The 20,084-nt window shown below is 55.8% G+C and overlaps 2 protein-coding genes across 4 annotated transcripts; one reads left to right on the forward strand and one right to left on the reverse strand.

Annotated features, from left to right (window-relative positions):
- The first annotated feature begins 1,095 nt into the window (after positions 1-1,095).
- NMRAL1 (NmrA like redox sensor 1) lies at positions 1,096-6,611 on the forward strand. The gene is given in 9 exon segments (XM_087734598.1): positions 1,096-1,159; positions 2,079-2,370; positions 2,547-2,612; positions 2,975-3,075; positions 3,078-3,190; positions 4,043-4,292; positions 4,817-4,846; positions 4,849-5,006; positions 5,863-6,611. Coding segments are annotated over 9 exon segments (1,245 nt in total). The 3' UTR covers positions 6,034-6,611.
- Positions 6,612-6,760: 149 nt separating this feature from the next.
- DNAJA3 (DnaJ heat shock protein family (Hsp40) member A3) lies at positions 6,761-19,148 on the reverse strand. 3 transcript variants are annotated; one of them, XM_087732356.1, is made up of 12 exons: positions 18,937-19,147; positions 18,665-18,798; positions 18,121-18,204; positions 17,172-17,378; positions 15,913-16,065; positions 14,324-14,471; positions 13,422-13,486; positions 12,384-12,512; positions 11,816-11,931; positions 10,956-11,053; positions 8,618-8,734; positions 6,761-7,861 (listed from the first exon to the last, which is right to left on the reverse strand). In XM_087732356.1, exons 1-11 carry the CDS (start codon positions 19,112-19,114, stop codon positions 8,631-8,633), a joined length of 1,416 nt encoding a protein of 471 aa, XP_087588482.1. In that variant the 5' UTR covers positions 19,115-19,147; the 3' UTR covers positions 6,761-7,861; positions 8,618-8,630. The 3 variants fall into 3 exon arrangements, with proteins under 3 accessions (XP_087588482.1, XP_087588484.1, XP_087588483.1); XM_087732358.1 differs by lacking the exon at positions 12,384-12,512 and having other exon boundaries at positions 18,937-19,148; XM_087732357.1 differs by lacking the exon at positions 8,618-8,734 and having other exon boundaries at positions 18,937-19,146.
- Between the last annotated feature and the right edge of the window lie 936 nt (positions 19,149-20,084).

Raw genomic sequence — 20,084 nt, forward strand, 5'->3', positions numbered from 1 at the left:
GCAAATCCTCTTAATTCTGAGATGCTGGGCAGAGAAGTCCCCTGGAGGCAGGTGGGCAGGGTGGCACAGCAGCACTGTGGCAAATAACTCTGCTTTCCGCGAGCCCCGGGGGCAGAGCCCAGGGAAGAGGGGCAAGCACCAAAATAACGAGATAATCACACGCCACGGTGGGGTTTGCTGGCATCCCGGTTTATACCCAGCGGCTCATTTTTTGGGCCGAAAGCTCCCACCGCCAGGGTGGTTTGGGAGAGGTCGGAGGAATCAGAAGTGAGGGATGAAAACAGATGAAAATAGCACGTCCTGTGAGGAGACCTGCCCTGGTGGGATCTAGCAGGTGGCTCTAATGAAGCTGCATCTAAACCTGTAATTACACATCTGTCCCTTCATCAAGTCCAGCTGAGAGGGGGTCGATGGATGGTGGTGCAGATGGTGGTGGAGATGCTAATCATAGAATCACAGAATCGTTAAGGTTGGAAAAGACCCTTAAGATCATTGAGTGCAACCGTTAACCCAGCGCTGCCAAGCCCACCACTAAACCATGTCCCTCAGCACCACATCTCCCCGGCTTTTAAATCCCCCCAGGGATGGGGACTCAGCCCCTGCCCTGGGCAGCCTGGGCCAGGGCCTGACAGCCCTTTGGGGGAAGAAGTTTTTTCTAACATCCAACCTAAACTGCCCCTGGCGCAGCTTGAGGCCGTTCCCTCTCGTCCCATCGCTTGTTCCTGGGGAGAAGAGACCGACCCCCCCAGCTCCAGCCTCCTTTCAGGCAGTTGCAGAGAGCGATGAGGGCTCCCCTCAGCCTCCTCTTCTCCAGGCTGAGCCCCCCCAGCTCCCCCAGCCGCTCCTCCCCAGCCTTGGGCTCCAGCCCCTGCCCCAGCCTCGCTGCCCTGCTCTGGCCACGCTCCAGCCCCTCCATGGCCGCCTTGGGGTGAGGGGCCCAGCGCTGAGCACAGCATTCGAGGGGCGGCCTCACCAGTGCCCAGCGCAGGGGCACCATCACCTCCCTGCTCCTGCTGGCCACACCATTCCTGATACAAGCCAGGATGCCACTGGCCCTCTTGGCCACCTGGGCACACTGCTGGCTCATGTCCAGAAATGACGGTGGAGGTGGTGGTGGAGATGATGGAGCTCTCACGGTGGAGAACTGCTGGGGGACAGGGTGGGCTCACAGCCCGATCATCTGCACATGGTGAACCGTGTCTGAGGAGGAGAGGTGGGGGCAAGCAGGAGTTTGGCCCTCCAGCCACTGCTCTGGGCTGTGCCTCTCCCAGGGATGCTCTCCGCCGGTCCTAGGGCTGCCCCTGGTAAGGGGATAAAACCTTTCCTCTCCCAAGCGTGAGGTCTGTTGGTGAATTCCCACCCCGGCAGGAGGCCGGTGTCAAGAGGAGATGGCCTCTGGGAAGTCCCATCGGCTGTCACCGTCCCAATAAGCTGTGGCTAAAGGTCCCTCACCCCAAAAATGACTGTGCAGGCAGTCGGGGCTGTACCACAGCTTTCACAATTATTCATTTATGTTAATTAATGCATCTGAATGAATTTGCAAACGTATATAATGTCCCTCGCGTATTTTCCAGGCTGTTTACTTGAGTCAAACCCAAATTTCCCAACACGTTTACTGAGTTCAGCCTACGGAGTTCCCAGCAGGTTGAGTTTGACCCGTCCCTCCGCCAGCGCAGCGTCTCTGAGCGGGCCGGCGGCACTCGGGAGGTGGCCCAGGACCCCCAGGGGTGGCCAGGAAAGCCCCGGAGACGACTCCGCTTATTTTGGGTCGCCCGGGTTTCTGGGCGAGGGGGGGATCAGGGACCGGTCCCCGAGCTCGGCCCCACGCAGACATCATTCGGCTGGGGATAACGAACCGCCCCATCGCCGGAGGGAGCAGGCGGATGCTCCTTGGGGACAGCCGGGTTTCCACACCGAGGAAAGGCGCAGAGCAGGTTACCGGAGGACCCGCGAGCCTCCCGCTGTCGCAGCGCGGGGTCTACCAGCCTCGGGAGGCCGCCGGGTCCCCGGGACGGGAGGGGGACAACCCCTAAATGGCCTCCCGCGGGGGACACGCTGCTGCTTTCAGGCTTTTTAAGCGGGCGGTGACCGAGGACGAAGCCGGCGGCCCGGGCGATGGCTGCACCGCCCTCCCCGGCCGAGGCCCGCTGCCTGCCGCCGGCTGCAGGCAGCACGTGGCCCCGCTGCCCGCCGTGGTGGGCGGGGCCGGGCGGCGGTGGGCGGGGCCGGGGAGAGGGATGGACAAGTGAAGCCCGCCCAGCCGGACACAGCCGAGCCGAACCGAAGGGAACCGAACAGAATCGGACCAAGCCGAACAGAGCCGAACGCAGTCGGGTCCAGCCGAGCTGAACCGAAGGGAGCCGAACCGCGGTGAGGAGCAACTCGCGACGCCGCCCGCCCCTGTGAGGGGCCGCGGCTCCGCGCCGCCCTGGGCACCGGCCATGGGCCCTCGCCGCCCTCCTCCCGTGCCCGGGGAAGCCCGCCCGAGCGGGGCCAGGCCGGGCGCCCGCACGGCGGTGCCACCTCTGCGTTTCTCGCCCTGGCAGAGCCCCGGGACCGCCCGCGTTTCCTCATGGCCGGGAAGAAACCGATGGTGGTGTTGGAGGCGACCGGTGAGTGCCCGGGGAAAGGCCCGGCCCCTGCCCGGGGGTTGCTGCCGCAGCTCCGAGAGCCGCGGGGCTGCCGGGCTCTGGCCCAGGCCGGCGGGAGGGCGAGGGCTGGGCCGTGGCCCAGGGACCGGCCCCGCTGCTGTGGCGGGGGAGAGGGGCTCGGAGCCCCGCAGCAAGAGGCAGGGGTAGCGATAGCTGCCGGAACAACCGGGCTGTGGGGTCCCGTGGGGGTTCAGGGGCTGGCAGGAGGGTGGGTTGAAGGGGCTGGGTCCTTGTGTCGTGGGCAGCTCCGTCTCGGAGTCCCAGCTCCTTCGTGAGCAGAGCCATGCGGGGAGCCGGGGCTCTGAGCAGCTCTGCACCTGCAGGGGCTCGGCGGGATACGTGGCCCGGGCTCTGCTGGAAGATGGGACCTTCGAGGTTCGCGCGGCGACGGAGAGCCCCACGAAGAAGGAGGCCGAGGAGCTGAAGCCGAGGATCAGGACGATGAGCCATCGCTGGAGGTGGCCGTGGCGGGTGCTTACGGAGCCCTTGTTGTAACCAACGTCTGGGAGCACTGCAGCAAAGAGGAAGAAATCGCGCAGGTACTGGCGCTTGCTTTAACTGGGATCGCGTACGGAATGGACTGGGAGGAGGGGATCGAGGGACAGCCGTGTGGCATCGGGGTGGGGGTCATGGGACAGCTCTCGGTGCAGCCTTGCCAGCCCTGATGGTTCAAGCGGCCAGCCCAGGGAAGTCCCAAGGCCTCGCAAACAAACCGGGTCCCAGTTCTTGCAAAACCAGAGCTTGTTCCCTGTTCCCTCGCAGTCAGGTGGCTCCAGGATCTGGTGCCTTCAGGGAGCGGTTAAATGCCTCGAGTCTTGGCATGGCGGACAGCACTGCCTGGGAGGCAGAGTAACTGGAGCGGGAAGACTCAGCTCGGCAGAGCACTGTCACTGCCTGCAGTCCTGTAGTTCTCTGCACTTGCAGCTTTGGGGCCAAAATGTGCTGCGGTATCAGAAATCCCAGGGCCTTCCCTGAGGGCAGTGTTCGCCCTAGGACAGATTTCACACGGTGGCACGATTGCCCTGCCTGGAGGGCAGCAAACAAAAGATATGTTAGGGCAGGTATGTTGGCCCTGGCAGATCTTTAGGGCTGGTGTTTGTGTTCTTGGTGGAGGAGCTAGCACCAAAGCTGGAGGGTGTGTGGGCTTTCTAATGTAGGCTGGTGTAAGCAGAGGACTCAGCTCCACCTGGGCAACTCGCAGGGCTCGCTGGGTCCACTCAGCCCTGGTTCCAGCTGAGGGCTCGGGGTGCCAGATGCTGAGGAGCTTCCTCAGCTGGCGTGTGTTGGATCCTGCCCAGCGCAACAGAGGGGAAAGGGGTTGTGTGGGGATGACGAGAGCCCCCGCATGTCCCAAGGGAGCCATTCCCCTCTTGGTGGCTGGCTTCACCCAGGGAAAGCGGCTTGCTGACCTGCCGAAGTGCCTCGGTCTGCACCATATCGTGTATAGCAGCCTGGAGAACGTGAAGCAGCTGATGGGGGGCCGGCTGGAGGTGTTCCACTTCGATGGCAAAGGCGCGGTGGAGGAGTACTTCCAGGAAGTTGGTGTTCCCACCATGACCATCTGATTGCCGTTCTACTTCAAGAACTTCCTCTCCATCTTCAAGCCGCAGAAGGTCCCGCAGGGAGATACCTTTGTCCAGGGTAAGACAGGACCTCTCGCTCTCCAGGTCACCATCCTGTAGTTCTCACCTCCTCCACTGTGCAGAGGCTCACTAAGGGGTGGTGAAACCCCTCAGCCTGATGGGGAAACCACCAGGGCTGCAGACAGATGGGGAAATGGAGCCTGTGCCAGCTTGACCACAGCAAGCTGCAGCTGCATTCTGGTCCTTCAAACCTGGTTGGTGGCCTGCAAGAAATAAGTGAGATCCCAGTCCTGTTTCTGGTGCTGAGGGCTGCTCTGCAGATCCCAGAGTGTCTCTGGACACCCCAGCTCCCTGCAGTTGGGATGTCGGAGGTGGGGCTGCAGATCCAGGCGAGTCACGGTGCTGCTCTGGGCACTCATGGTCTCTTAGCTGAGCCCTACAGGTGCTTTTGTGGCTTGCCATGCTGATGTGCGGCTCTCAGCTCTTCGTCACCTCGTGTTCGGAGGCTGGGTGCCAAAAACTCCATCCATACCTCCTCCCAGCTGGGCTGCACTCTGACCAGGGTCAATCTCTCCCGTACAGCGCTGCCCGCGGGGGTCACCCCCATGGACGGATGGCGGTGGAGGACGTTGGGCCTGTTGTGCTTTGCTTGCTGAAGTTCCCGGAGGAGTGCATAAGCCAAGTGATCGAGCTCAGCACCGGCAAGCTCACCGAGGCAGAGTACGCCGCTGTCCTCTCCCAGCAGATGGGCAAGACCGTGGAAGCCAGCAAGGTAGAGAGTGTCACCGATGAGTGCTGTCCTGCCCCAGCAGCAAGGTCAGGAGCTGCCAGGGTGGAGGGCCCTCGTAGCTCGGTGTACGGCTTTGGTACAACCTAGCACTGGTGTCCAGGATCCGTCCCGCTGCCCCTGCGTGCGGCTGGAGCATGCATTGGCACCAAAACCACCTTGTCGGTATTGGCATGAAGACGACTTGCGCTCATGGAGCGTGCGGGCGCGCCCGGGCAGGGCTGTGCCCGGCTCTGAGGGATAACCGAAGCGGGAGGTCTCCAGCAGAGCCAGGGACTGGGCAGTGGCTAGTGAACGGGTCCTTGCTGCGTGCCCTGCCTTCAGCAGGCCTTCCCCAAGGGCCTGGCTGTGTCACCAGGCCTTGCTGTGTCACGCTTACCGCGCTCCCGGCCTCTCCGTGCCCTGGGACTTTTTTTTTTTTGTTTGTGCTTTGGCTGTGCTGCTCCCCTCCGGCAGCCAGTACAACAGAGGAGGGGTGCGGTGGCTCTCTGCTTTGAGAACAAAGCACGTTTCAGCAGGAACAAAGCACCTCTGATGCTCTCTGCCAGGGACAAATCAGCAGCTCCCTTCTTCCCAGGCCCCCAGCACAGGGCAGGAGCACGGTGGTCCACCCTTCGATTCAGGCAGGGAGGGCGGGTGCTGGGCTACCAGGGGCAGCCTGGGTTGCCCGGGCTCTCCAGAGCTCTCCTGTGTCCCCCAAGCCCGTGTTTCTAGCCTCCCTCAGCCACGGCTCGTACCCCGCTGCAGGGAAAGGCTGCTCCAGGCCTCAGCCGCTGCGGAGAGGGTTGCAGCCTCTGCCTTGTGACAACACTGGTTTTTTTTCCTCGATTCTTTTTTGCAGATCGCACCAGAGGCGTATGAGCAACGTGGCTCTGCTGGGGCCAAGGAAACGGCCGCTAGGTTCCGTTTCTACACCCTGCAGCCAGACCACAACGTGGACCTGACCATGAAACTCACCCCCAAGGCCCACACCTTCCGCCAGTGGGCGGCAGACGATAAAGCCGCCTTCTGACAGTTCCTTCCCTCCTCTTCCACCCGAGCTTCTGCAGCAGGGAACTGGCCAAGGAGGTGAGCCACGCTGCCTTTCCACTAGTGAAAGGCTGACCCTGCTGGAGCCAGGAAGAGCTTTGGGCCACGCGTGCGCTCCAGGGCTCTCCTGCGACTTGGTGGAGACTGTTTAGACCAGCACAAGTAGAAAAAAGAGGCCAGGCTGCAGGCGGACAGGTGGGAGAAGCGCTGCCTTTGCACGCTGTCTTCAGGGAGGTGTTTGTTTAGTGAGTCTGGGTGTTTTCACGGCTGTAGGGTGGTGGCGGCTTGTTTTTCCCAGGAAAACCCTAACCCTGGCAAAAGGGGACTGCGCAGTGACTGCCCGTGCTGCGTAACATGAAAGCTGAGCCTAATTCCTCAAGTCAGACAGCTCTCGGCTGTGGCCTGGCCTTTGGGCTCCCAGAGCTAATTTCAATCGCTGCCGCCATGAGCCGAGTGAAACCTTTGCGAGACTGTCCAACCTTTGGATTTAGGACTTAAAAAGCTCCTTTCCCCACACCACCGTATGCTTAAGGTAGCGCTGGGATAAGGGCAGTCTTTGCCTGTGCTTAAAGTCAATCGCAGCCACCAGGGAGATGCTCAGACCATCCAGCCCCATCTTCTCCTCGCCCGAGAGAAGACCTTCGATGCTGGGGGAGAAAAAGGGGGTGACAGACAAGGTTGGAAGAGCAGACAAGGCAGCAAGGCACAGCACGTGTTAAATACCTTTTTATCAAGTCAATCTTATTTACATGGATACAGAATCACTTTACAGACAGTTTAATCAGGAGGCAACGCGTGCTTTATTTCAGCAAATTAAGAAGGGCGAGACTACGACATGTCCTTGGTTAACTGGTCGATTAGCATGTGGGCAGATGGTGCCTGCACGGTATAACTAACAACGGCGGGCTACAGTAACCATGAAAATACTCACTGCAAGAGCTCGACTCCACCTGGAAGGAGCGATCCACTTCACTTGTATTCTCACACATGTAGGAACAATGACTCTTTGACCAATCATTGATGCTACGGGTGTTGCGTTAATGTAATAAAAAAAAAACTTTTGTCCCAATCTGGCAAAGGGCTTGGTGATAAACTCGTACCCATTCAGAAGCGGCAGCGTTTGTGTTGTAACTTTAGTTATCGGAGGGGGAAAGGGAAACCTGAGGCAAAGTGCAGATTCCATCACTGCTCTTTGTGCAGGAAATCAGCAGGACTAAGAAACCGGACAGCCGGGCTCTGGCGAGCCCCAGCCACAGGGAGACTTCCCCCTCGGAGACATGCAGGACAGCTCGGAGGGCTGTCATGAAGACAGGGTTCAAACTCCCTGACCCACCAAGTCTCCTAGGAGAAAAGCAGCAGTGACAAGTTCACCGAGCACATCTAGCATTCGGAAGGGCAGCGGAGTGAGCAGCAGCCATCTCGGCCTCCAGACAGCAAACTGCTCCACTCCGTGCTGGAAGGACAAGTTTTATTTCACATTTCCACTGTTTTGGATTCTAAATAATATTTCAACTTTAATTTTTACCAAATAAGCTTCCAGCAGCAGCAGGGACTGTGGAGCAACCTCGAGAGCGCGCCACATTTCTGCAAAGCTGCCGTTTCCCTTCATTACCATTTCCTAGGACGGCGGGTGGGTTTTCTGTCTTGATGATTGTTGGTGCCTCAGTGGTTTGTAGCCCCTCCAGCTGGGATTCTCCCTGTGCTGCTGACCGACATCCTTCACTCTCCAGAGCCCGCTGCCAGAAAGATTCATCCCCGACTGCAAAGATGATCTGCTGCTGCTGGCTCTTAGTTTCCAGTAGAACGCTTCCCTGCAGTTGAAGCAAGAGAAAAATTCAGCGTTTCCTAACCAAATCGGCCTAAGGCAGCAGCCCTGCTTTGCTTCCCGCCTGACCTGCCATCACGCTTTGTCAGCCACGCGGGACAGAGACAAGTTTGAAGCCTGGGGGAAGCTGAGCCCCTGGAATCCAAGACGCCGGTGTCTGCCATAGATGATTTCAAGTCTGCAGTGCTCCCTCGCAGCCGGCCAACACCAACTAAATGGCACCCTGAGCTATAACGCTGTACTCGTTTGTGTGGCAGGGGCTTTGCTGTGCTTTACAACAAAGATCGATTCCTTCCTGGTGCCGTAAGCCCACGGTAGGGGCGAGTCCAGCCTGACCGTACCGGCACCGGAGGCTCTGCAGGCCCACCTGCACCTCCCGGCAAGCCCGGGCTTTGCGGTGGTCGCAGAACTGCCCGGTCCCGGCTTTACCAGCTAATGGGAACACCCTGGGTGCTTTGAATCGGGTACAGCCACCGAGTGGACAAGGAAGCAGAGCTGCAGGGGAGGCCAGCAACCTCCCTGAAGACATACTCGGCCTTTTTGCTGCAGCGACAATGCAGTTTAGTCCCTGGCTTTTTGCTCCAGGTCACAGGGGACAGCTAGGGCTTTTCACACCAGTGGCTGGAAGGCCTGAGGCTAAGTGAGAAGCAGTGCTGTGCTTTTGCTGCTTCTACCTCCCAAGAAGCGCAAGTTCTGCTTAGTGCGGAGGAAAGACGACAAGAAAACACAAGAGGCCTCCTACCTCGGATGGGGTGTCAGGAACTAAACATTTTCTTAAGTTTGGAAAGGAATCCCTCCTTGTTCTCCTCAGCCTCAGGCCTATCCCCGCCTGCGTCAGCGCTAGCCGTGGCCCTGCCACCTGGACACAAACAGCAAAGGGCTGCAGTCAGATAGATCTCCCACCAGTAGCCAGCACCCCTGACAAAGTGAGAGGGTTATTTTAGATGGGGAATGGTCAAATCAAGGCAGCTGGTTTTGCCTGCATCCTCACATACAGGGCTGCGCCCAGCAGCGAGCCACAGTGCTGGACCACTTGCAGTGAAAGCACTGGAAAGCCCAGACCCCAGAAGTGGAAAAGACGACCATGAGCCCAAGTAACGCCATTCCCTTCCCCTCTCCCCAGCCCTCTGAGCAGCGAGGGAACTCTCATGCTGCAGAATCAAGTCAGGGACCCCACAGGCTTTGGGAACAAGCGCCTGGAATTGTGAATCTGCCACTAAAACCAAGTTGTCAACTTGACCACCGCCAGCCGTGACTTTACAGAAACAAAAAAAAGCGATATTGGTGGTTCCTGGAACAGTCTGTCTTCCTGTTTCATGGTCGTGTCGTGACGCTTTAGAGCAAAGCAGTGCGAAACCATACCAGGAGCCTGCCCCAAGTAATCCTCATGCAATGCTCAGACAAACAGCATCAAGGAGAAAATGAACTCAGGCTAGAATGAAAAAGGCTACAAGTATTTCAGAACAAGTGTCCAAATAAGGAATCTTTCTGGCAGCAAGGAGCGTAATTTTCCTATATAAACAGGTCCTGAGAAGTTGTTTGTCTCTGAGAAGTGGCTACAGCAAGAACAAAGGGGACCCCTTTGCTAATCTGCTTTTTCTACAGTAAAACCGTCGATAACGAGACCCCCGAATCCTCCTCGAGCTTTCTTTGCACACAGAGAACACAAAGTCCGGTCCTCCCTGTCCTCCCACAGCTGATTGCCGAGCTCAGACTGATGCAATGGTGTGAAATCCTGAGGCCTGCGGCAGAACACGCCTCCATCCACTCGGGGTATTTCTGCTTCCCAGAGCAAGCACACGCTTTCAGCAACAGCCCGTCTCTACTCCGCAAGCTACTGGCGTTGTTTTTAATCCACCTTGCTGCTTAATTGTGCTAAAAACTTGCTTTTTTATAAATTAAGTTTGGGAGCATTTTTCTCCTTTGGCACATAAACTTCTTTAAAAAGCTGGAATGAAAGTTTTGTGCTCAGAGATCTCTCCCCTTCCCCTCAAGGCTGACCTTTAATGCTTACCCTCAGTGGAAAAGACATAATTTCTGTGTTATGAAAGCACTTATACAACATAACATCAGTATTTGGCGGACACTGCCTTCCGATATCCTGAACTTCAGCCTATATTCCTCGGGCTTTGGCACGTGTAGTAGCGAGGACCCGAGTTCCTGGGATCGTTTAGCAGCTTTGAAAGAATCTCACCTTTGCCTAGCTGTATGCAGTCATAAAGGCCCTTTTTTGTTTCAAACATAGAAAGAAATCACAATCCAACCAGATTTAAGTTCATCGTTCCAATACAAGCAAAGAAAAAATTGTTTCCCAACAGCACCAGACAAAGCTCTTGCCTTACTGTGCTACCATATGGTTTTTTTCTGTAGCTGCTATTCCTGCCAGGTACCTCACCGCTGAAACTTAAAACACAGAATTGCTGGATCAGAATTGTTAACCTGGAGCTGAAAGAGCAGCTTTACAAAGCTCCCAGCTGGCTTCCCTCCCTCCATCACGCTGGACGCCGTCTACTGAACGGAGCCACCGCTCGGCACCAGTGAACGTTTCTATCCAAGATTCCCCCGCGTGCGCAGAATACGGCTTAGAGCGACCTTGACAGCGGTACTCCCCTTCAGCTTTCAAGGAGAAACGTCCCCGCTGCGGTCAGAAGCACAAGAGATTAACCCACACAGAAAACTGGCCTGAAGCACATTCTCTTTTTTCTACCCCTGCCACTAAGACAAGTTACTTCTGGTACAGGGGCAGAAGCGGGGAGGGGAAGGCTTTCATCACCACAGCGAGCTCACCACAGCTTGTCAGGACCCTGCAGCATCTCAATACCTGCTCTCTGTTCATGCACGGATGTGCCCAGTAAGTATTACAGAGCAAAGCTTTCTGGGAAGAGGCTACCTCCTTGCTTTGTGCTACAGCCTATTAACATCACACTACAACTATTTCCGACACAACGTGCTTGGCAGGTTGCGCTGAGGCGCTGTCTCAAGGTGACCTTGGCTCGCCTTCCTCCCCAGGAACCCTGAGGAAGCACTCCGCACTCCCACGCCAGCTCCGTGAGGAAGAAGCGCCAATTCCCACCGCTCACCTGATGCTGTATTCGTGACTCCGTTCACCGTGCCGTCCACATCTGCCTCGTCCTCGGCATAGCTCATCATTAAGGCTCTCTGGCGATCCGTCAGCCTCCTGCAGGTCGAAGACAGAGGTGTGGGTTACGGCTGTCTTTAGGGACAGATGTATCTACAGACCTCCTTAACCTCCTCCAGCAGCACGCACGAGAACCAGCTACTGGAAGCAGAGGATTAATACACCTGGCATACACTGCGAATCCCTACGGTGCTCTTAAAATGAGCAATCTATAAAGAATAAGCCTCAGGGGAAGAGAAGAGAGATGACCCACTACATTTCACCAAACTGCAGTGAAAAAACAAGCGCTAAGAACTGTGTGGAGCTGCGACAGAACACACATCTGGTGGGGAGACCTCAGGAAATTAACTCCCTTGCCAAGTGCAGCAGTACAAGCTCAAAAGTTTCCTTCACCACAGGAGCAGGGGGTGGCCGAGCAGTCTGAAAAGCAACCACCGAGGACTTCAGATCCTTTAAGCTGTAGGTGTGAGAGCACAGACGTGGTATAAGCCGCAACACTGAATTTACATAACCAGGATCCAGACAGAATCGCAGATAGCCAGGCAAATACGCAGGTGAAGAACTAGTTATGTATTTCCAGGGTTTAGGATTTTTAGAGCTGGGTTGCCAAATGGTATTATTAAAAAACAAAAAAAAAGAAACAAAAACTGGAAAAAAAAAACCAACCACACATCAGAATTAAAAGCAGAGTGAGAAATTAATGATTTTGATAAAGCAGTAAGGAATTTTCACAAAATCTTTCTGAACGTTTTTTTGCAAAAAGTTGAGGATTTCACAGAAACTTGCGTTAGCTCTACTTACTGAGGAACTTTTATCTTTATGTGAATGTAGTGGTCTCCATAGCCGTAGCTGTTAACCTTGGGAATACCCTTCCCGCTCATTCGAATTTTCTGGTCTGGCTGGATACCAGGTGGTATCTATGAACACAGAGGGCTCACGTTTATTACTCTAGTTTAACCATTTATATAGTAATTACATTACACGTCTACAACAATTAACTACTTCTCCAGCAAGCTTCGAAGTAGGATGGGAGAGATCTGGTATGTTCACGCATCTGGACACATTCCGAAGCTGACAGTGATGACGGAAAAGCTTTTGAAGGAAGGAGTAAAGAACCTGGCACGGTTTGTAGACCCTGGATGGGATTTGTCCAGCAATCCACCCGGCCCTTCCCTTCCCTGTCCCTACACAGCGACAGGAAAGGAGGCGTGACCAAGCAGGTCACAAACTACCTGACGCACAATCCCAAAGAAGTCTGAAACGCGATACTGGCAGACTTCAGAGATTCGCACCACCTCTGCAGCAAAGGAGAGGTCTCTGCTGTCCCACATCGATTTATGCCCAAGCTCTTCCGCAGAACGGTACTTACTGCGATATTGATTGTCTCGTACAAGCCTTGACACCTGGCTGTGCCTCCCAGAACAGCCTGTGCTATTGAAATAAGGAGGTCCGAATGGATATCTGCTCCATTTCTTCTGAACACAGAACTTTTTTGAACCTAAAAGGCAGGCAGTTCCAAAGAGAAGTGAGCACAACACCCTGAAGTTCTCACGGTAAACTGCTTTGAAAGTTCTCGGAAGAAAACATAGCAGAATGTTGTAGTCAGACCCTTTACTGTTCACAAACTGCACAGCTAAGAAGCCTAAATGAACGTTCAGTCTTTTAGAAAAACAGAGATCTTGGCATAACCATAATTAGCCAGAGGCTTAGGCGGATGCCTGCTTCCTATCTCGGCAACTCCCTCCCCTAATCCTGTTGTTAATTTATCGGTGTCAGGATGATTCTGCGGAGACAGACAAGACGCTGGCTTGTCCAGTACCCTCGACAGGAGAAAGCCAGAAGAGAAGAAGGAGGCGAGCACCTTTGCAGCGGCCTCACAAGCTGGAAGAGAATTCAATCCCCCTGCACCACAAAAAAGGTGCTAAAAAAAAGTTTTCATCTTGAGAGAGACGTGCGTGACAGGAGGAGAGGGCCCCAGCTACAAAACATGCGCAAAGCAGCACTTAACGTGTATCTGCAAAGGGACGGGACCAGCCAGCCTCTCCCGGCGTTCCCCCAGCCCTCCTCAGCGCTCCCGCTGCTGCAAGCGGACAGCTCCTTCGCATTTCCAAGCCAAAGACTCAAGGCATCGCGAACCTACTCTGCGTTTTGATGCATGCTACCGTAAGGGCCTCGTCCTGGAACAAGCAGCGCAATTCTTCGTGGGCAGACTTAACGTTACGCCGCTTGTTACAATGCGGATTTTCTGCTATCTCAGAAAGTTCACGTGGATCACGTTACCTCAGCTGTTTCAAAGGATCACTCGCTCTTCCTCTTCCGTCCCCCATTCAGTCGGGTCAGACAATTGCAAAGGGAACAAGCAACCAACTTAAATAACGAAAACGGCCAACAATGTAACGATACGTACCCTGAACGTAATGAAAATTTCTTTCTTCCCCACAGGCATCCGAACTGTCTGCCCATCCTCAACGCCTGCAATCAGAAAAAAAAGAGGGAACGTTACCTTGCATTATAATCCACAGGTTAACTTGAATACCTACAGCTTTTCTCTTCGGATCTCTTGCCGTCCCCAAAAGCCTGCCACCGCAGCAGCACCTGCACATCCAGGAGCGGGAGGCACAAGACCTACCAGCGGGCAGCACGGTAACACTCTCCACAGGAGCCGCAGCCAAAGGAAGGAGGTGTCGGCACACGTGCATACCTCCGCGGTGATCGCTACGCGCCAAGCGGGCTCGGTACTTCAATCCCTTACAGAATTCTTTAGGGAAATGCATCAGACTAAGGAATACCGGGCAGCCTCCACAAGCTGCAGGAAAATTGCAGGCTGCTCACCCAGGGCGATCTCAAAGCAGCAAGTCTTCAGCCCCACCACTCGTTTTGTCCTCGTTGGTGAGGAGGACCATCAGCACTCTTTTCCGAGCCAAGCTTTCAAGATTCCCACCCTCCCCGCAAGCTTTGTCAAGGACAAACGAAAAGACCCAAGGCAACAAAACCTTTTGAGTTTCACTCTTCAAAAGCTGCCTAGAAGGATCCATGCAAGAACCAAAACCTCAGCTCAGGAAGAGCAAAGCAAACATTTATATCCACGGCCAGAAAGTTCACCTCATTACTAACCCTTTCAATTGCCAAGCTATCAACCTGCTTTGCTCTTAAGAGAACTTCTCTGCAGCAAAACTTCTTACGCTGCTCTCGCGTTCGTACCTGGCAGGGAGCAGCCACGCTGTGGAGGCAAGCGCCTTGCTGTCGGCCAAGTGGAAGCAAGTAACTACGGTTATTTAACAGAGAGCAACGCGCAAGTACGACACTAACCAGCTGGCACGGGAACCATCACTGTCTTCTTTTGTTTGGTTTGCCCCGTTCCTCGACATACCACACACGGCGTTGTTATGATGGAACCACGGCCACCGCATCGTCGGCACGTAGATCGCATTACAAAAGGGCCGGTATTTATTGTCTCCTAGTGAAGAAAGCACAGATCGTACAAATATTTGGTACCGATGGTACTTTTCTCTTCCACTGGCCCAGGGCATCCGAGTCCCTCTAACTGCACGTGCAACCTGACAGGACAGCAATACCTTCGGCAAGGGGCGGAGCAGAAAACTGGCTCAGAAATCCAAAGAGGATTGTGCTGCTTGTGAGAAGCTGGATGGGATCCAATTGCCATCGCATTCCGATTTCTACTGAAAACCATCACCGTGAGCAAGCATCTCATGGCGAGGGGAAGGAAAGCACAACGCTTTCCATCTCTAGGCTTTAATGCGCAAGCAGGAACAAAGCTCCTTGCAGTGCTATTTCACAAAGAACTACAACCATCTGTGTTTTGAGGAATCCAAGGACAATCCACTTGCATGAATTATTGCCGGTGTCCAGGAAAACGTTATGGAGACTAAGCTATGGGCTGAACTCTGGAAGCCACCCATCAGATTGAAGCACATGAGGAAACGCTGGGAAGAGCTTGTGGTCTCCTCTGACCAACTACAGCTGTGCTGCGCAGAAAGGTACTCTGGTCACAGACCGATTGCCGGTACCCATTTTGACGTGTGGAAATTGAAAGCCTAAAGCTTGATCACAGAATCAGAGAACGCTTTGGGCTGGCAGGGCCCTTTCCAGGCCATCCCCTCCATCCCCCTGCCATGGGCAGGGACAGCTTCAACCACATCAGGGTGCTCAGAGCCCCGTCCAGCCGGGCCTTGAAGGTTTCCAGGGATGGGGCATCTCCCACCGCTCTGGGCAACCCCTGCCACTGTCTCACCACCCTCGGCGTAAACAATTTCTTCCTTATATCCAGCCTGAATCTCCCCTCTTTCAGCTTAAAACCATCCCCCCTTGTCCTGTCGCAGCAGGCCCTGCTAAAAAGCCTGTCCCCCCCTTTCTTGTCGGCCCCCTTTCAGCACGGCAAGGCCGCAGTGAGGTCTCCCCGCAGCCTCCTCCTCTCCAGGCTGAACCCCCCCAGCTCTCAGCCTGTCCTCCCAGCAGAGCTGTTCCTTTCTTTACTTACTGTAAGCAGCAAGCATCTTCTTCTTTCATGATTACCCTTAGGCTATCACCACCTCCCTCCACTCCTCAATTCAAAGCATCCCATTTAATGCCCAACTAATTTCAGCATTGTTACATTATATAAATATGGTTAAGTCATTTCAGACCTGTTACGTTACACAAACATGGTTTGCTGGGTGCAAGATAGATGATCTAGCCCCGAAGGCTAGTGCTTTAGCTGGGCAGAGCACTACTTTAATACAAAGAAAATCTTCCTGGTGCCTATTAACATTGAGTCCCCGTTTACTCGGCTTCACCCAAGGTAAGCTGATGCTTGTAGTGAGAATTTTTCACCACGGAAGGAATTGACTTGCTCCAACAAGGAAAAGCACAGCAGAACCCGTGTCTTAAAAAGCACTTACCATGCCAGTGCCATTGCAGTAGTGACAGCGCTGCGCTTTGGTACCGGGTTCGTGTCCTTTACCATTGCATCGCTCGCAGGAGTCGTTGATGTTCACCACAATCTCCTTGTTCACACCTTTTGCAGCTTGGGTGAATGTCAGCTCCATGATATACTGTACAGGAAACACGGACATCGAGCTACAGCTGAGGTGCCATGGGGTCTTAAGCAGACTGAAATTGGTTTAGGCCAAGTATCAAACCATGCTTAAAACACATCCAGGTAACAGAGGGAGGGGGGAGAAACGGATGGATGCACTCCAAAGGGTTCTGCCTCATTTGAGGAAGCAATAATCTGTCTCATATAAATAAAAAGGGGTAGAAAAGGATAGCAAATATTACAGGCGTGATGATTACACCGGTCTGAGGAGCAGTGGTGTACCAGAAATGAGATTTAAATATAGAAAAGAAGGAAGTAAAAACAGAAGTCAAGCGTTTTTCTGCTCTCAGGAAAACGCTGAATATTTCTAAAGGTTTTGTTTAACAGGAATGCAGCACCAGGTGAGGGCGAAGGCTTTCAATCCCAACGACGGTATCTGCTCTTCCTCAATAAACTCTTTACTTACCAAGGGAAGTCATCAGCAAAGACGACTGCACAAAATAGGAAATGCTGTTTCTAATAAAAAGGTCATTTTTAGCAAAGCCAGAAGTACGGAACGCCACGCGTTTCTGAAGGCAGCACATGAACCAACACTGTCAGTACTTAAAAAGAGCCTTTAGCTGCCGTACGAAGAACAAGACGTAGGTTTGGTTTTGTTTATGGGCTTCACTGCAAAGTTAAGCCAATTAAATTGCAAAATTAAGCCAATTAAGCAGGGAAACCTAATGCTGGAAGGGTTGTTTTATAGTTAAAAGGTATTTTGTGGTTTTTTAGCATTATAGATCAAAGCAGACATATGTAAATCAACGTACAGCAGAAGAGATGCCTCTCCAATGGTGGAATTGTTTGGCGGCACCAACTGGTGTCAGTAAACACCAGATGAAGTAGCTGAAGTCCAGAAAAAAAATAATACTGCGTCTGAAGGTGTGGAGAATGTATCCACATGGCTTGCCAAAACCACGCGACTCTCCCACCCATACGCTGGGACCCTCGCGTGCTGGCGTTCCCAGAACAAATTCCTTGCTTAAGCTTGCTCCCGGAGCGACCCGCGACAGACCAGTGTCTGTTGTTTTTCATTTCTCGTTTTCATTTCATTCCTGAGAAAATAAACACGCTTCCTACCTCTTGTGGCTGGTCAAAGACGTTCTGAAAATCGCCGAAAGGGGATCCGGAAAACTCTCCAAAGATTTTTCGGAAAAGCTCTTCCGGATCAATCGATGGACCGCTGCTCCAGTACTGCCGCCCAGCACCGGCACCTGCTGCGCCAGCATCGAAACTAGCCGTGCCGTACGCGTCGTATTGTTTCCGCTTCACTTCATCGCTTAATACCTTTGGGGCAAAAGAAGGACGCCGTCAGGACAGCGCACAGATCCCGAGCAACTGGACAGCCTCCAACTGCAGAGCAGCGTCTCTCGGGGGAATTCACGGCTCCTGGCATTACCGCCACAAACCCTGTCACCAGGAGAGCTACGGCAGCTCTCAGCAGCGTAGAATTACCGACGAGCCGCTTCTTCCCTGGTATCGCTCAGCTTGTCATCGGGAAAATGACAAAATCGTACTAATTCATCATAAGCAAGGACAACTTACATTATATAGTCCATCATTAAAATATCGCGTGAAAGCTGGGGTCAATTTGAAAACCCACGAGAGCAAAAATCAGCACAAAAGAAATTCCGGACGAGCTGAAGAGTGGGAAGAAACGGGGCTGGGGTGCGGCGCAGTGGAAGGTGCCTTGGTCTCAAAAATCTAGGAACTGCTGCCAGGGTTTGTTGTTTGATTATTTAAGCTGACCAAGAATTCCACCGCAGCGAGCACAGCATCCGTGCCAGTCACTCACTGCTAAGAGCGACCACAAATTCAAACAGCCCAACACGCATCCAGCTAAATCAGGTATTTGGGCTCAAAAATTTCCCAGAGACACCGTTAGGACAGAGGCACGCATGCCTAAAGTACAAGAAATTAAAAAACAGCCATGGTTTTCCAGGAAATGCACACAAGACGAAGAAATGTTTCGCCTCATCTACCCTCCAATCTTTCCTCCTTTTCATGAGGATAAAATCATGCACGTTACCTCATAGGCTTCTGCCAGCTGAGAGAACTTCTCTTTAGCTTTAGGGTCATCCTTATTTGTATCAGGGTGGTATTTCTTTGCCAGCTAAACAACAAAAATCAAACTATTAGAGACAGACAGAAGTAATTGACTTTAGCATATCTTACACGTCAGGAAAAACACATTAGGCGAGGCCGGGCGGTCGCTATCGGTATTTTAGGGAACTAAAAGCCTTCGTTTTCCGTTACCATCCCAATATAAGGAACTACAGGGGCTGCCCCCGAATCTCTCAGCAATCCCAGGGCCTTCTGGAAAGCGACCCGAGGTGACAGCGCAGCCGGACCACGCTTCGGAGGAGCTCCCCAAACCCACGAGCTGAGCGTCCCCACCGCTACCCCCCCTTGCCTCCAGCGGGTCCAAACACGGGGATCTCAAAGCCTTTTTGGTTCCTTCCCGTACAAGAGGGGCTGCGGGTGGCTACCACCCCTCCAGCGGGCTACCGGCCCTCGGCCACGGCCCGGTGGTCGCCCGCCTGCCCCGGCGGGACCCCCGCGGTAGGACGTGCCTGGTAGTAGGCCTTCTTGATCTCCTTCTGGCTGGCGGTGCGGGGCACCCCCAGCACCTGGTAGTAGTCCTCCTTGGAGCGGGCCGCCGCGCTGCTGTGGAAGGAGGCGGCCGAGGCGGCAGCGCGTTTCGTCCCTGCGGGAGAGGAGGGCAGAGGGACCGGGGTGAGGGCCGGGCCGGCGCCGCCAAGGGCAGGAAGCGGGAGAAGGGCCCCCGGCCCCGCCACCACAGCCCGCGGCCCGCCCAGGCCCCGCCGCCCCCGGCCCCGCTCACCCGCGGCGCACAGCGGCAGGAGGAGGCGGCGGGCGGCGCGGGCTGAGGCGGCGGGCGGCGGCGGGACGCTGAGCCCCCGGAGGAGCCAGACGAGCGGCAGCCGCCCGTCCCCCGGCCCGCGGCTCCTGACGGCGGCGGCCCCGGCCCCGAACCAGCGCGGAGCCCTCCCGGCCGCCATCTTGGCCCGGGCGCGCAGCGCTGCGCCTGCGCGGGAGCTCCGCGCCGCCTCCGCCGCCGGTACCGGACGCCCCTTGCTGCCCATGCGCGGTGCGGCCGCCGTGAAGCGGCTCTGTCAGCCCCGGCCTCGGGCCCGGGCCGCTGCGGGCCATCGCGGTGTTTGTTTTAGCTGCCGCGGAGGGGGTTTCCCTCAGCAGAGCCCCTGCGAGCGGTGCCCCGGGCGGGGAGGCGAGGGGCAGCGGCAGCTCCGTGCTGAGGAGAGCCGGGGGAAGAGCTCGTCCCTGCGGGCCGCTCCGGGGGAGCCGGGCCCGGCCGGACCCCGCGACCGACACACAGCAGCGGGGCTCCCTCCTGCCTCCACGGGCAAACCATGGCGGGAGAACCGAAATAAGGCCTTTCCCGCAGCCGGGATGGCCGCGCCGGGGGCAGGGGCTCCTCTCCAGAGGGGAGGGTGAATTCACGCCAGGCGCCCTGCTCCCCCGGCTTCGTTACCGGGAGGTGAGGTTCCGGTAACGAAGCCGGCGTTGGGCGGCAGAGAGGCTCGGCCCAGCGCGGGAGGCCGCGGCGGCGAGGGGTCACGTCAGGCCCCGGCCGCCCTCGCCCTCGCCCGGCGGGGAAGGGGAGCGGGGCCCCCCCCGGGCGTGGGTGAGGCTCGGCGGGCCCCGGTCCCGCTCCGGCCCCGGCAGCCGCCTCTGCGCGAAGGTTTCTGTCCGCCGCCGGCTGCCGGGCCAGGGAGGGGACGAGGACGCTGAGCCCGCGGGACCGGAGACCTCCCGTTGTCCCTTGTGCGGGGCCCGGGGAACACCCGCCCCTGTCCCCGGTGCGCAGTGGGGGTGGCAGCAGGGGGTCGCAGGCCGTGGCGCCGCCACCCCGAGTCTCCGCGGGGCTGCGACCCCCGGGGCGGCTCCGGCGCCGAGGCGGGGGGGGTCCCAGCCCCGCTCACGGTGCCCCCACCGAGGCAGGCCCGGTCC

Source organism: Nipponia nippon, unplaced genomic scaffold (genome assembly GCF_047370975.1).
Source record: "Nipponia nippon isolate SJK-2023a ecotype South Korea unplaced genomic scaffold, ASM4737097v1 scaffold_5, whole genome shotgun sequence".
NCBI classification, from domain to species: domain Eukaryota; kingdom Metazoa; phylum Chordata; class Aves; order Pelecaniformes; family Threskiornithidae; genus Nipponia; species Nipponia nippon.

Coding starts and splice junctions, on each gene's coding strand:
- DNAJA3 (XM_087732356.1), bottom strand. CDS start 19,114: ATGGCGGCCGGGAGGGCTCCGCGCTGGTTCGGGGCCGGGGCCGCCGCC. Junction 18,205..18,664: donor TCAAGAAGGCCTACTACCAG/GCACGTCCTACC, acceptor TTTGTTGTTTAG/CTGGCAAAGAAATACCACCC. Junction 16,066..17,171: donor TCTTTGACCAGCCACAAGAG/GTAGGAAGCGTG, acceptor TTTCCTGTACAG/TATATCATGGAGCTGACATT.